General features: G+C 48.0%; 1 protein-coding gene across 4 annotated transcripts in view; it reads left to right on the plus strand.

Moving 5' to 3' along the window:
• AAR2 (AAR2 splicing factor) overlaps positions 1–13,233 on the plus strand; it is a 37,190-nt gene that overhangs the window by 13,285 nt on the left and 10,672 nt on the right. For all 4 annotated transcript variants that reach the window (XM_077251581.1, XM_077251580.1, XM_077251583.1 and 1 more), the window contains exon 3: positions 2,153–2,370. In XM_077251581.1, the coding sequence (XP_077107696.1) occupies positions 2,153–2,370 (218 nt within the window). The remainder of the gene's footprint in view (positions 1–2,152; positions 2,371–13,233) is intronic.

Raw genomic sequence — 13,233 nt, forward strand, 5'->3', positions numbered from 1 at the left:
GATAAATTCCCAGAGGGGTGTAATTTCCAAATAGACATCAATTGAACGGGTTTCTTATCTTCTGGCACTTAGGGGCTTTGTATAGGGAGTCTGCAAACTATTCTATGAAAATTTGTGCTCCAGGTGTCAAATGGCATTCCTTCCCTCTGGAGTCATCTCACTGTGTGGCCAAACAGTACTCTACAGCCACATATGGGGTATTGCCTAATTCACCACAAAATGTTTTTACCAAATTGTTGTCATTTTTACCTATTTCTCCTTGTAAAAATTTAAGTCTAAGACTAGAACAAAATTGTAGTGGTTAAAAAATGTAATTTTATTTTTCTTCACCGCTCAATGGTATAAAATTTTGTGAAATATTTTATTACGAGGTCTGATTTATAAACTGGGGATACTGCTGTCCTGACACCAACAGAGGCTCTGCTAATATGACATGGTATCGCAAACCATTCCAGGCAAATCTGTACTCTGATATGGCGCATAGTCCCTTCTCAGTTTTCCACTGTGCCTAAAAAGTAGTTTTTGACCACATATGGGGCGCTTCCGTACTGAGGAGACATTGCGTAACAAATTTTGGGGCCCATTTTCTCCTGTTACCTTTGTGAAAATAAAAAATTTAGGGAAAAAAGTCATTTTTAATTTTCACTGCGCAGGTGCCGGTGTCGCCATCTTGGAGGAGGCTTTTTTTTTTTCTCTACCAAGATGGCGCCGCCTGCGCACTAGCAGCTATCCGATCATCGATAGCTGCTACTGCACAGGCGCGTTCGGTGCAATTTTCAGACTGATTTTTTTTTAGGAATTTATGGATTTCAAAAAGAATAATTACATGCGCAAAATGGATGCGATCATGGTGCAGTGCAGGCGCTGCTGCTGTGGCCTGCCTGCGGAAGGGGATTTTTTTTTTAATATACTGTATATAATATTCATTATGTAAACTAGGGGGCAGGTCACCGAGGGATGAGTGACCTAGTGTCATAAGCAGGGCTGTGGAGTTGGTAAGTCAAACCTCCGACTCCGCAATTTCCATGACTCCGACTTCACAGCCCTGGTCATAAGCCATACTGGTGAATACCTAAGCAGAGTACCACATGAAGACCCCCCCAACAGGCCTGCGACAAAGCACGAGCATATCATTAACTCAAAACTGAAAAATACCAAGGTATCATTATGCTGACAGGTTTCCTTTAAGCACATCAGGGTCTCTCCTAACTGTACATAGCGCTCGTTCTTGATTTCCTGCCAATTTTGAGTTAATTAAGTCAAAGTGTGCTTCTTCCCTTCTAAGCCCTGCCATGCGCCCAAACAGAAGTATTCCCTCACATATGGGGCATCGACATTGTCGGGAGAAATTGTGCAACAATTTTTTTTAGGTGTTTTTTTTTCTCCTGTTACCGTCTTGAAAGTAAAAAAAAATTGGCACTAAAGTAACTTTTTTGGGAAAAAAAAAGTAAAATGTTAATTTTGTCCTTTCACATTCCTTTATTTCCTTTGAAGCATCTGAAGGGTTAATAAACTTTTTGACTGTGGTTTTGAGCACTTTGAGGGGTCAAAATGGCTTCACTGTTTGGTATTTTCTGTCATGTAGCCCCTCAGTCACTTCAAATGTGATGTGGTCCCTATAAATAAAAAAAGAAACTTTTTTTGTATTTATTAATTTTTTATATTTGTTTGGTTTAATGAGAAATTGCTTAATTTTGTTTAACCCTACTAACTTTCTAACAGGTTTAAAAAATGCTGCAGATGTTAAGTAGACATGTGGGAAATGTTAACTATTTTGTGACATATGTCTTATTTTAAGGGTATAAAAAATTTAAAGTTTGAAAATTGACATGTTCAATATCTTCATAACTAAACACAAATCGACCAAAATTTAACGCTAACATGAAGTACAATATGTCACAAAAACATGTCTCCAAATCAGTGAGATATGTTAAAGCGTTCCAGAGTTATTACAAGTTATCTCATAGTGACACTTGTCAGATTTGGAAAATGAGGCTCGGTCATTAACCTACAAAGTGGCTTAGTCCTTAAGGGGTTAAGGTGAAAGTAAATAAAATACATATATTTCATACCTGATGCTAACAGTTATAGCATCTACATATTGAGCCCATGTTGAACTTGTATGTGGTTACATTTTTCCTTCTTTGCTCAGGTATGACACTGTCTGCCAGAATTATAAGGAAGGTTTATCCAGGCTTCCCCAAATGAAGCAGAAAGAGGGAACAGAAATCCGATTCAGCCAATTACCAGAGAAAATGTACCCAAAGAATGCCACCCCTGCTGAGATTACACAGCACAGCATGGATTCGTCTTTTGCACTTGGAGAACTGATCAACATCAACTATTCAGGGGATCCACTGGCGATCCTAGGTAAGTGAAAAATAGCGATCCAGCCACTAAAAATTGTTACGGGTGTCCAGTTCTCTCTATTCCGAATGTATTGGGTACCAGCAGACCAGGTGTCCTTTACGGTCCTGACATACTTGCAATGATAATGAGCTGACCTCATTGTTTTAACCCCTTTCTGACATTAGACGTACTATCCCGTCGAGGTGGTATGGGCCCGTATGACCACCGACGGGATAGTATGTCTAACGCGATCAGCCGTGGGGAGCGCGGCCGGGTGTCAGCTGACTATCACAGCTGACATCCGGCACTACGTGCCAGGAGCAGTCACGGACCGCTCCTGGCACATTAGCCCCCGAAACACTGCGATCAAACATGATCGCAGAGTTCCAGCGACATAGGGAAGCATCGCACAGGGAGGGGGGGGGACCCTGCGTGCTTCCCTGAGACCCTCAGAGCAAAGCTATGTGATCGCGTTGCTCCGAGCATCTCCTCCGTCCTCCTCCCTGCAGGCATCGGATCCAAGGTGGCCGCGGGGCTCCTTCCGGGTCCTGCAGGGAGGTGGCTTGCAAGCGCCTGCTCAGAGCAGGTGCCGGCAAGCCTCCTGCAGTGCCTGTCAGATTGCTGATGATCAGCGATCTGACACTTTACCATGATGTCCCACACTGGGACAAAGTAAAAATAAATATATATATATTTTTTTTTCCAATAAAAGTACACATATTTAGTATCGCCACGTCCGTAACGACCCGACCTATAAAACTGTCCCACTAGTTAAAAAAAAAAAAAAAAAGAGGCAAAAAACATTGCTTCTCAGTCGCCCATGACAGCACTACCAGAGAGGGAGGGGATCCTCCCTTCAGGGAAAGGAAACCTATAGGATAAAAGGGCGGTACCTCTCTCCTGCGTCAGTTTTGGTTTCCTGTCCCTGACAGAACCCTCTAGGATCGGTACCTTGAAGATCCGGAGCCGGCCAGTCGAGCTATGACGGCGGGGAGGCCCCTGTCACGGCTGGTGCAGTTTCCGCCGCCGCCACTGCTGGGACCGAGGGGTCTGCAGAGTGCGCGGAGGGAAGCGCGGCTGCCTCCCCGGATTGGGGTAGGGGCTTTGAGGACCCGGTGTGCCTGCAATAGGACTTCTGCATTCAAGCACTTCCTGATTCGGGGCAGGCGCATGGTGTGCGAGGTGCACCAAGATGGCCGCCGCCCCGGATCCAGTGCATCTCCACTTCCGGGTCCTGGGTAGCGCGCACATACGCACATTGATGTGTGGGGATCAGCACTTCCCGATGACGCAGCCCTGGAGGAGGGGGTGGATTGGCGCCAAATCTCCGTTTTAAAAGATCACCATAGGAGTTCTTCCTTGCTGCATGCAGTCCGAATAATGGAGGACAGCGATCAGCAGCTCCAGCCGCCGCAGCAGTTACAGCCGCAGCAGCATAGTCACCACCAGCGCAACCCGGATGCGCAAAGAAAGAGATCATCTGCCGGCACCCGCAGTACTCGCTCCAGCAGCCATTTCACGCCACAGAGTAAAGGCTCCAGAATGGCTAACCAGCCGACACCACCGTCTACGGATCTCATACAGGATCCTATACCTCCTCCAGAACCGGTACCTGTAGCTGCGCAAGATGGGTGAGTGATCTTCGTGAAAGTTCACCAAATAATTGGGGTCCCCTCTTCTCCGTTTATTTTTAGGCGAAAAAAAGAACGGCGAAAACTAAGCACAGGTCTTGTCCCCTGTGCAGAAAACCCTTGTCGCAGACCTGGGATAAGAAATTATGTGATTCCTGTATAGGACAAGTCCTTTGTGAGGAAACCCCTAATTTTGCCTCTGAGTTACGATCTGTAATCAAATGAGAGGTAGAGACAGCATTTAAATCCCTTAAAGGGGAAAAGGTTAAAGAGAAAAAACCTGTATCCTATTCCCACTCCGATTCCTCTAGTTCTGAAGATGGAGATTCAGATAGGCGGGGTTCCTCCTCCTCCTCGGATTCTGAGAATGGAGGTCGCCACTGCTTTCCTTTAGATGAGGTCGATGCCCTTGTGAAGGCTTTAAGATCGACTAATGGGGGTCCTGGATCCCCGTCCTGACAGAACGGTACAGGGCATTATGTTTGGAGGATTAGGTCAGAAAAAACGCAGAGTCTTTCCGCTTAACGAAAATGTTCAAGCATTAATAAAAAAGGAGTGGGAAAAACCAGAAAGAAAAAAAACTCATCGGTACCCTCCCTTAAAAGGAAATATCCCTTCGAGGAAGAGGCTTCTACCTCATGGGATAAAGCCCCTAAACTTGACGTAGCAGTAGCTAAGGCCTCAAAAAAATTTGCGTTGCCCTTTGAGGACATGGGAACTCTGAAAGATCCTCTTGACAAGAGCCGATACCTTCCTTAAAGGGGCCTGGGAATCGGCAGGGGGATGTTTAAGGCCTGCAATAGCAGCTGCATGTACTTCTAGATCTCTAATGATTTGGATTGATAACTTAGAAAAACAACTAAGAGATGGTGTATCTAGAATAAGGTGATAGAATTGATTCCCATGATTAGAGGGGCGGCAGCTTTTTTTAGCGGACTCGTCAGCCGACTCTATTAAACTCACTTCTAAATCAGCGGCTTTATCTAAAGCAGCTCGTAGGACGCTATGGCTAAAAAGTTGGCCAGGCGACCTACAGACTAAACAGAAACTTAATTCCATGTGAGGGAAAATTTCTCTATCGCCTCATTGGGGGACACAGGAACCATGGGTGTATGCTGCTGCCACTAGGAGGTTGACAGTATGCAAATAAAAAAGTTAGCTCCTCCTCTGCAGTATACACCCTACCGACAGGAAGTAGGATATTCAGTTTAGCTTAGTGTCAGTAGGAGGTGGACACGGGTCTTTCATTAGACCCTTATCTACCTCAATGTGCGTCTTTTCTTTCAGGTTTTCCGGAGGGATAAAAGGCGAACAGCCACACCTGTAATCCCACATTATGGACTATGAGTACGGCGTGTACTGCCACCCCGTATCCTCATAGATCCGATAGCAGGACCATGATCCTAGCACACAAGCGTACTTAGAAGTTCGGTCCTAGCTCTGTCCCCCACCCACTCGCCCACCAGAGCCTGTCGGTTGGAGGAGACGAGGACGTCCACCATCAGCTCCATGGACGTCTGACACCTTTCTCGGCTTAAGGTTAGTAACGGATGGCGTGGGAGTTTTTGAGGTGAGTAATTTCCACCACCCGTCCCAGTTAGGAAATCAAAGGAGATGGATCCCTCTGAGCCTTTTTGTTATACTAAGGACTGCTGTTACCAGGCTACCTTGTCCTGGTTTGTTCGGCAGGTCCCACGGGCAGGGATCGCGCTGGAGGAAGATAGCGTGACCCTCCGGAACAAGGAGGGGAAGAGAGGTGCCAGCAAGTGCAGCGTCCTTGCTGGCACCTCTCTTCCCCTCCTTGTTCCGGAGGGTCACGCTATCTTCCTCCAGCGCGGCGACTTTTCAGCCACGCTGCCTTTTATTCCGGCGCTGCAGTGCTAACCGCTGAGCCACCGTGCTGCCCTTTCCCTCTGTTTCAGTCTGTGGCGGACCTCACGAGGATGTCGTGACCCTGGTGTACCGTGCTTGACCGCAGTTGCCAGTGGGTCACAGGATTCTCTGTCCGGCCTTTTCAACACAGGCCACAAGAGATCCATACAGGAGCAGAATTCTAAGTTCCTTTCCCGCTCCATCTCGCCCTCCGGTCTGGAACGGTGAGATCCCTGTTCCAGATCCTCCTCTCCCGAGTCAGACGGGCGTCCTCGGTCATGTTTGCAGAGGAAGTTTCAGACTTGGTTTCACTACAGGCCTCTAGCATGAGTGATAGGCTACATAGCCTTATTGTTGCGATTAACCAGACCTTAGGCATCATGGATACCTCTACGGAACCCGCAGAATAGGCGGTTTCGTTTAGATGGTCAAAACCAACTTCCAAGGTCTTTGCCCCACACACTGAATTGGTGGTGGTACTTGCCAGGGGAAAGGTGAACCATACCAGATGCTTTCAGACAGGGAAGCGTCTCGACATCCTATATTCTTTCTCCCCTGAGCTCATCGCTAACTGGACTGATTCCTCGGCAGGAAGAGGGCAATTCTGGACTTGTCAGTCCCCAGTCTATGTACCAACTTGGTCCTTCCACTTTCCAATGCAGCATTCCTCATGGATTCCAAGGATACAAATATAGAATCGCTGGATAAATCAGCCTTTGAAGCGGCTGCTTCTGCTTTGTGCCTCGGCCATTGCCTCTACCTGGGTCTCAAGGACCATAGCTAGATGGACCAAACAGCCGTGTAAGGGCATCCCGGCTGGAGCTCCTCCGGGGGAGCTAGCCGACCTGACGGACCAGATTTCATATGCAGGTAAATATTTGGTATCTGCCTCCCTAGATGCGCGACTTGTGCAGCTCAGGCGTCCAGCAATATGGTGGCCATCCGGCAGAATATTCGGCTCTACACACGGCAGGCGGACTTGTCTTCAAAGAAGTCCCTTACCAGCCTCCCCTTCCAGGGGGCCCTTCTCTTTGGCTACATACTGGAACAAATTATTAAGGATGCCACGGGAGGCACAAGTTCCCTCCAAGCCTTGCCGGCCTCCCCTGAAATGGCAGTTCAGCTCCCTTTTGTCCTTTCGCTGTTTCGCGGCGCCGGAAGATCCCTCTAGCTAACGCAGATCGCGGTCTCGTCTGGCTAGAGAAAAGGCTTACTTCAAGCCTACCCCTTTCCGGCGTTCCCGCAACTCCCATGTTAGGTCCACCAGGCTAAGCGCCCAGCGTTCCCCCCAGTTTGGGCGGGCGTCTCCTGTTTTTTTTTTCAGGGATGTTTGGCTGGCCTCGGTGGAGGACACTTAGATCAGGGAGGTGGTATCCTCTGGATACAAGATAGGGTTCGCTTCGTGGCCCCGGAATCGCTTCTTCGAATTCCGTCCTCTAAAAAATTCTACTCTGATCCCAGGTTTCTTTGCGTCCATTACCTTCCTTCTTTGTTCGGAGGTTATCGTTTCCGTCCCACAGCAGGAACGCTTCACAGGTTTCTATTCAAACCTGCTTGTACTGTGCTCCATAGATATCCAAGACGCCTATCTCCATGTTCTGATTTTCCCAGCACACCTGCGTTCGCGAAGCAGACGAGTCTTTTCCAGTTTGTCGCCCCGCCGCTCCGTCTTGCGACCACTCCCAGTGTCTTCATAAAGATCATGGGTACATTTATGGCCATTTTGAGGATCAAGGGCCTAGTGCTCATTCCATACCTCGAAAACCTCCTCATCAAGGTTCTGCCCCTCTATCTGGTCCAGGAGAGTCTGACCATCATCCTCGACTCCTTGTCCCGTTTCTGGTGGCTGTTCAACAGAACAGTCTTGTCTTGTTCCGAGTCAGTGCCTCGTCCTCTTAGGCATGCTGTTCGACGCCCATCAGTCGAGGGTTTTTCTTCTCGAGGAGAAGCGGGCAATTCTCAAGGACGGAGTTCGCTCTCTGCAAGGCCCTCGGCTGCCTTCCTTCCGTTCAGCAATGAAGGTCCTGTGACACATGGTGACGGCATCGGAAGCTTTCCCTTTTGTGCTGTTCCACTTGAGACCACTTCAGCAGGCCATCCTTTCTCAGTGGGACAGGTCTGTGCTGTCTCTGGATCGTCCGATTCGGCTTTCCGTCCGATTCTAATAGTCTCTCAACTGGTGGCTGTCATCTCCTCTCATTCCTCAGGTCTGGTCCTCCCTTCTCGCCCATGGCAGGTGGTGACGACGGTCACCAGCATTCCCGGCTGGGGCGCAGTTTCTCCCCATCCGTCAGTGAAGGGGGCGTTGGTCGGAGCAAGAGTCCTCTCTGCCGATCAACACCCTTGAGATAGGGGCCGTTCTTCTGTCCCTGACTCACTGGGCTTCTCAGAGGTCTGCCAGTCAAAATCCAGACGTCCAATGCCTCGGCTGTGGCATATGTCAATCACCAGGGAGGGAATCAGAGTCTCTTGGCAATGGCGGAGGTATCCAAGATCCTCCTCCGGGCAGAGGTGACATTTTCGGCACTATCCGCAGTGCATATCCCCCGGCGTGGACAACTAGGCCGCAGTGTTTTTTTTCTGCCGCGAGGGCCTTGCGGCAGGAGAATGGTCCCTGCATCATGAGGTCTTCCTTCAATTTTGCCTTTGATGGGGAACTCCGGCCGCGGATCTCTTGGCGTCCCGACTGCTTAGTAAGGTTCTGCCGTTTCTTTCCAGGTTCGCAATCTTCTTGTTGTGGATACCGATGCTTTGGCCATTCCTGGGTCGCAATTGGTACTTCCCTATCTGTTTCCTCCTGTTCCTTTTCTTTTCTTCCCAGGCTATGGAGATCAATGCGGAAGGGGTGCCGGTCATTATGACCGCACCAGATTGGCCCAGAAGGTTCTGGTTCGCTGAGATCGCCAATCTTCTCGCGGACTCCCACCGGAGGCCCCAGACAGGCTAGAGCTTCTGTACCAAGGACCGATCTGCCACAGAGTTCTTGGTTGCTCAATTTAACAGCTTTGCTGTTGAAACCTTCCATTTCAGCCGTTTTCTCGAAGCGGGACTTGACGCTGGCCTTGCCCTTAGTTCTCTAAAGGGTCAGGTAGCAACCCTTTCCATTCTCTTTCTGAAGTTCCTTTCAGAAGTCCTTAGCTACTGGCTATCACGGTACAAAGATTTATATCCCTCCCTTTCTCAGATCAGAACTTTTCTTCAGGGAGTGGCGCATGCGGCTCTCCCGTACCAGACTCCCGTGGATCTCTGGGACCTCAATCTTGTTCTGGAGGCTGTGGAGTTCCCCCCTTGAACCTCCCCATGAGGCCTCACTTTCTGTTCTGTCCCGCAAGGTGGCGTTTCTGGTGACCATCACCTCCATTAGGCGCGCCTCGGAGTTGGTGGCTCTCTCCTGTCCCTCCATTTCTTGATTTTTCACCAGGATAAGGTAGCTTTACGGCCTTCGTCGTCTTTTCTTCCCAGGGTGGTGTCCTCCTTTTACTTGAATAAGATCATCCTTCCCGCCTTTTTGTCCTGCTCCAACCTATTCCCGGGGGCGTTTGCTGAACAGGCTAGACCTGGTCAGGGCGGTGAGGATCTATTTGTCTAGGACCGCCTTCTTAGGAAGACGGACTGTCTATTTGTCATTCAGACGGTACGCCAAGAGGCCTGCTGGCCTCTAAGGTTACGATTGTTCTCTGGATCAGACTTGCTATTCTGGAGTCTTACCGGGTCAAGAACAGTGACTCCTCCTGGGATTAAGACTCACTCTGCCCCGGGCAGTGGGCGCCTCCTGGGCGGTACACCATGGGGCATCCGCCCTACAACTTTGCTAGGCGGCAACCTGGTGTTCCATTCACTCATTTGCCAAATGTTATAAGCTCCATATCTACGCTTCGGCAGTTACCAGCTTAGGCGGAAGGATCTTGCAGGCGGCTGTGGTGAGTCCTCTGACCTGAATGGAGTTTTTCTGCTGTTCCCACCCCAGGGACTGCTTTGGGACGTCCAATGGTTCCTGTGTCCCCCAATGAGGCGATAGAGAAAACAGGATTTTTGGTTGCTTACCATAAAATCTGTTTCTCGGAGCCTTCATTGTGGGACACAGCACCCTCCCAAGTTGAACAGCTGTTTTATTGTGTTATATTGTGAGTTTGAGTTTTCTATCTTTTACATGTTGCTTCTCCTACTGCTTTCTCACTAACTGAATATCCTACTTCCTGTCGGTAGGGTGTATACTGCAGAGGAGGAACTAACTTTTTTATTTGCATAGTGTCAACCTCCTAGTGGCAGCAGCATACACCCATGGTTCCTGTGTCCCCCAATGAAGGCTCCGAAAAACAGATTTTACGGTAAGCAACCAAAAATCCTGTTTTTTGTTTGGGGAGACCCTGGATGACATTTTACAAAAAGCGGGAGATAAGAAAAAAGGGTTCTCTAACCTGGCCACACCAAAGGTGCCCTTTCAGAATAGGACATTTTTCGGAGACGTCCCCCAAGGGAACAGAACAGATGGGATGATGGAAAAAGGAGGGATAGGGGGTTCCTTTTCGGTAATTCCCCAAGAGATAAAAAGACCCCTAAGTGACACCTCCCCCTGGGTGGGAGGGAGATTATCTCAATACCTTCCGGCCTGGGAAAAAATCTCAACCAGCATCTGGATTTTGAACTTGATAAAAATGGGACTGCAAATTAAACTTTACTTCCCCTCCTCCCCAAAACTGTGGTCACCCCACTAAAATCTTCACCTCAGCAACAACATGCATTGGAACAAGAAGTTACAAAGCTCATAAACAAAGACGTCATTCAAGAAGTTCCCCCACTGGAAAGAGGGACAGGGTTTTATTCCCCACTGTTTTTGGTTCCAAAACCGGATGGGTCCTTCCGCACAATAATAAATTTGCGGAAGCTAAACGATTATATAAAAAAATCAAAGTTTCAAAATGGAATCAATAAAATCAACAATCAAAAACCTGTTTCCGAATTGCTTCATGATAGTGTTGGATCTCAGCGACGCGTATTATCACGTCCCAATCCACAAGAACTCCCAGAAATACCTCAGACTAGCAGTGGTCATGGGAGGAGAAGTAAGGGAATACCAGTACAAAGCTCTTCCCTTTGGCATTTCAGTGGCACCCCGTGTGTTTACCAAATTGATAGCGGAAATGATGGCCCATCTAAGAGAGAAGGACATTTTAATAGTGCCATACTAGAACGACTTTCTAATTGTCAGCAATTCTGCCCAACACTGTCGCCAACAATGCGACAGAGTAATAGAAAACTCTAAAGGAGTTAGGCTGGCTTCTAAATCTCCAAAAATCAAAACTAGAATCGACCAGAGTTCAAGAGTTTTTGGGTTTAACTTTGGACTCCATAACACAGTAATGTCGTCTTCCAGACCAGAAGAAAAATAAAATATTAAATCTTGTCTCAAAAGCTTGCTCAAACCCTCATATGACCTTGAGAGGAGCGATGTCATTACTGGGGTCCCTTTCTGCCTGCCTCCCAGCAATCCAGTGGGCCCAAATCCACATGAGAAGCCTCCAGTGGGATATTCTGAGGAATCAGATTACACTAAAGGGACATCTAGAAGGACATATGACTCTAAATTCAGACACTATTCATTCCCTAGCTTGGTGGTTGGATTCCAACCACCATCAAAAGGGGTTCCTTGGGTAATAGACATATCTCGGATAGTTACCACGGATGCGAGTCCCATGGGGTGGGGAGCTCATCTGGGCAGCAGTATCACTCAGGGAGTCTATAGACAGATCAAGAATACGGTGCGTCCTCAAACCAAAAAGAACTTTGGGCGGTGAGCCGTGCTCGATCATACTTCCTTCCCAGCCTGCAGGGGCATCATGTACGGGTTTTTTCGGACAATCAGGTGGTGGTAGCCTACCTGAACCACCAAGGGGGGACCAGGTCTCAAGCCCTAATGAAGGCCACTTCCCAAATCTTCACTTTAGCAGAAAACCACTTCATGTCCCTCTCTGCACTACATATAAAAGGGGTAGAGAACCAAAAAGCAGACTTCTTAAGCCGTACCCATTTAAAGCAGACTTCTTAAGCCGTACCCATTTAAAACAGGGAGAATGGGCCACTGAATCAAAGCGTCTTCAATCACATCACCAAACTATGGGGGGTCCCTGTGATAGACCATTTTGCCAGTGTAGAAAACAGGAAAGTAAAAGAGTTGTGTTCTCTAGACCCCAGGGGGGGCCCTCAGGCTCTGGATGCATTCACGATTCCCTGGACTCAGGGTCTCACATATGCCTTTGCTCCTCATATACTTATCCCGGCAGTTCTGCGGAAAATCAAGACAGGACAGGGTGAGACTCATCCTAATAGCCCCCTTCTGGCCCAAAAGGACCTGGTTTTCCTGGCTGAGAATACTATCAGTCACCGATCCCTGGGTTCTTCCGGACCTCCTATCGCAGGGACCGGTGTTCCACCCTCAGTCAGAGAGTCTCCACTTGACAGCGTGGAACTTGAGAGGTCACTACTAAAGGCAAGGGGCTTTTCGGATAAATTAGTGTCCACACTATTGAAAAGTAGGAAAACAGTAACAACTAAAATATACGGCAAAACCTGGAAAAGTTTCTGTCCACCTCTGGGGTAAACTTACAAGATGGGGTCCCAGTTGATAAAGTATTAGAATTCCTACAAAAAGGCTTAGACCTAGGTCTCTCGGTAAGCACCTTTAAAGGTGCAAATAGCAGCTTTAGGGGCATTATTCAGTGAGAATATAGCCGCTAATCCATGGGTAATAAGGTTTATTAAAGCTGCTGTAAGATCTAAACCCATAAACCTAAAAAAAAGACTACCAACCTGGGACTTAAATTTAGTCTTGTCAGCCCTAACAGAACCCCCGTTTGAGCCTATAGATTCGATACCACTTAGAACCTTATCACTTAAAACGGCCCTTCTCAAAGCCTTAACATCTGCCCGTAGAATAAGTGATCTCCAGGCTCTATCTGCAAATCCTCCCTTCACGCAAATCATGGATGATAGGGTAATACTGAAAACAGACCCTGCTTATCTACCCAAGGTTGCATCCAATTTTCACAGGTCCCAGGAGATAATCCTTCCTTCCTTCTGCCCAAATCCTAAAAATAAGAAAGATGAAAAATTCCACACTTTAGATGTGAGAAGGTGTCTAGTGCAATACTTAGAATCCACCCAACAGCATAGGAAGGAAGGATCTCTCTTTATCTGTTTTCAGGGACCCAGAAAAGGACTCAAGGCCTCCAAAAGCACTATAGCACGCTGGATAACAGATGCGATAGCTTTGGCGTACTTGTCCACTGGAAATACAGTTCCTGAGGGGCTCAAAGCGCACTCTACAAGAGCTATGTCGACCTCATGGGCCGAAAGGTCGGAGGTATCAATAGATAAAATCTGT

The sequence above is a fragment of the Ranitomeya variabilis genome, chromosome 4 (genome assembly GCF_051348905.1).
Source record: "Ranitomeya variabilis isolate aRanVar5 chromosome 4, aRanVar5.hap1, whole genome shotgun sequence".
NCBI classification, from domain to species: Eukaryota; Metazoa; Chordata; class Amphibia; order Anura; family Dendrobatidae; genus Ranitomeya; species Ranitomeya variabilis.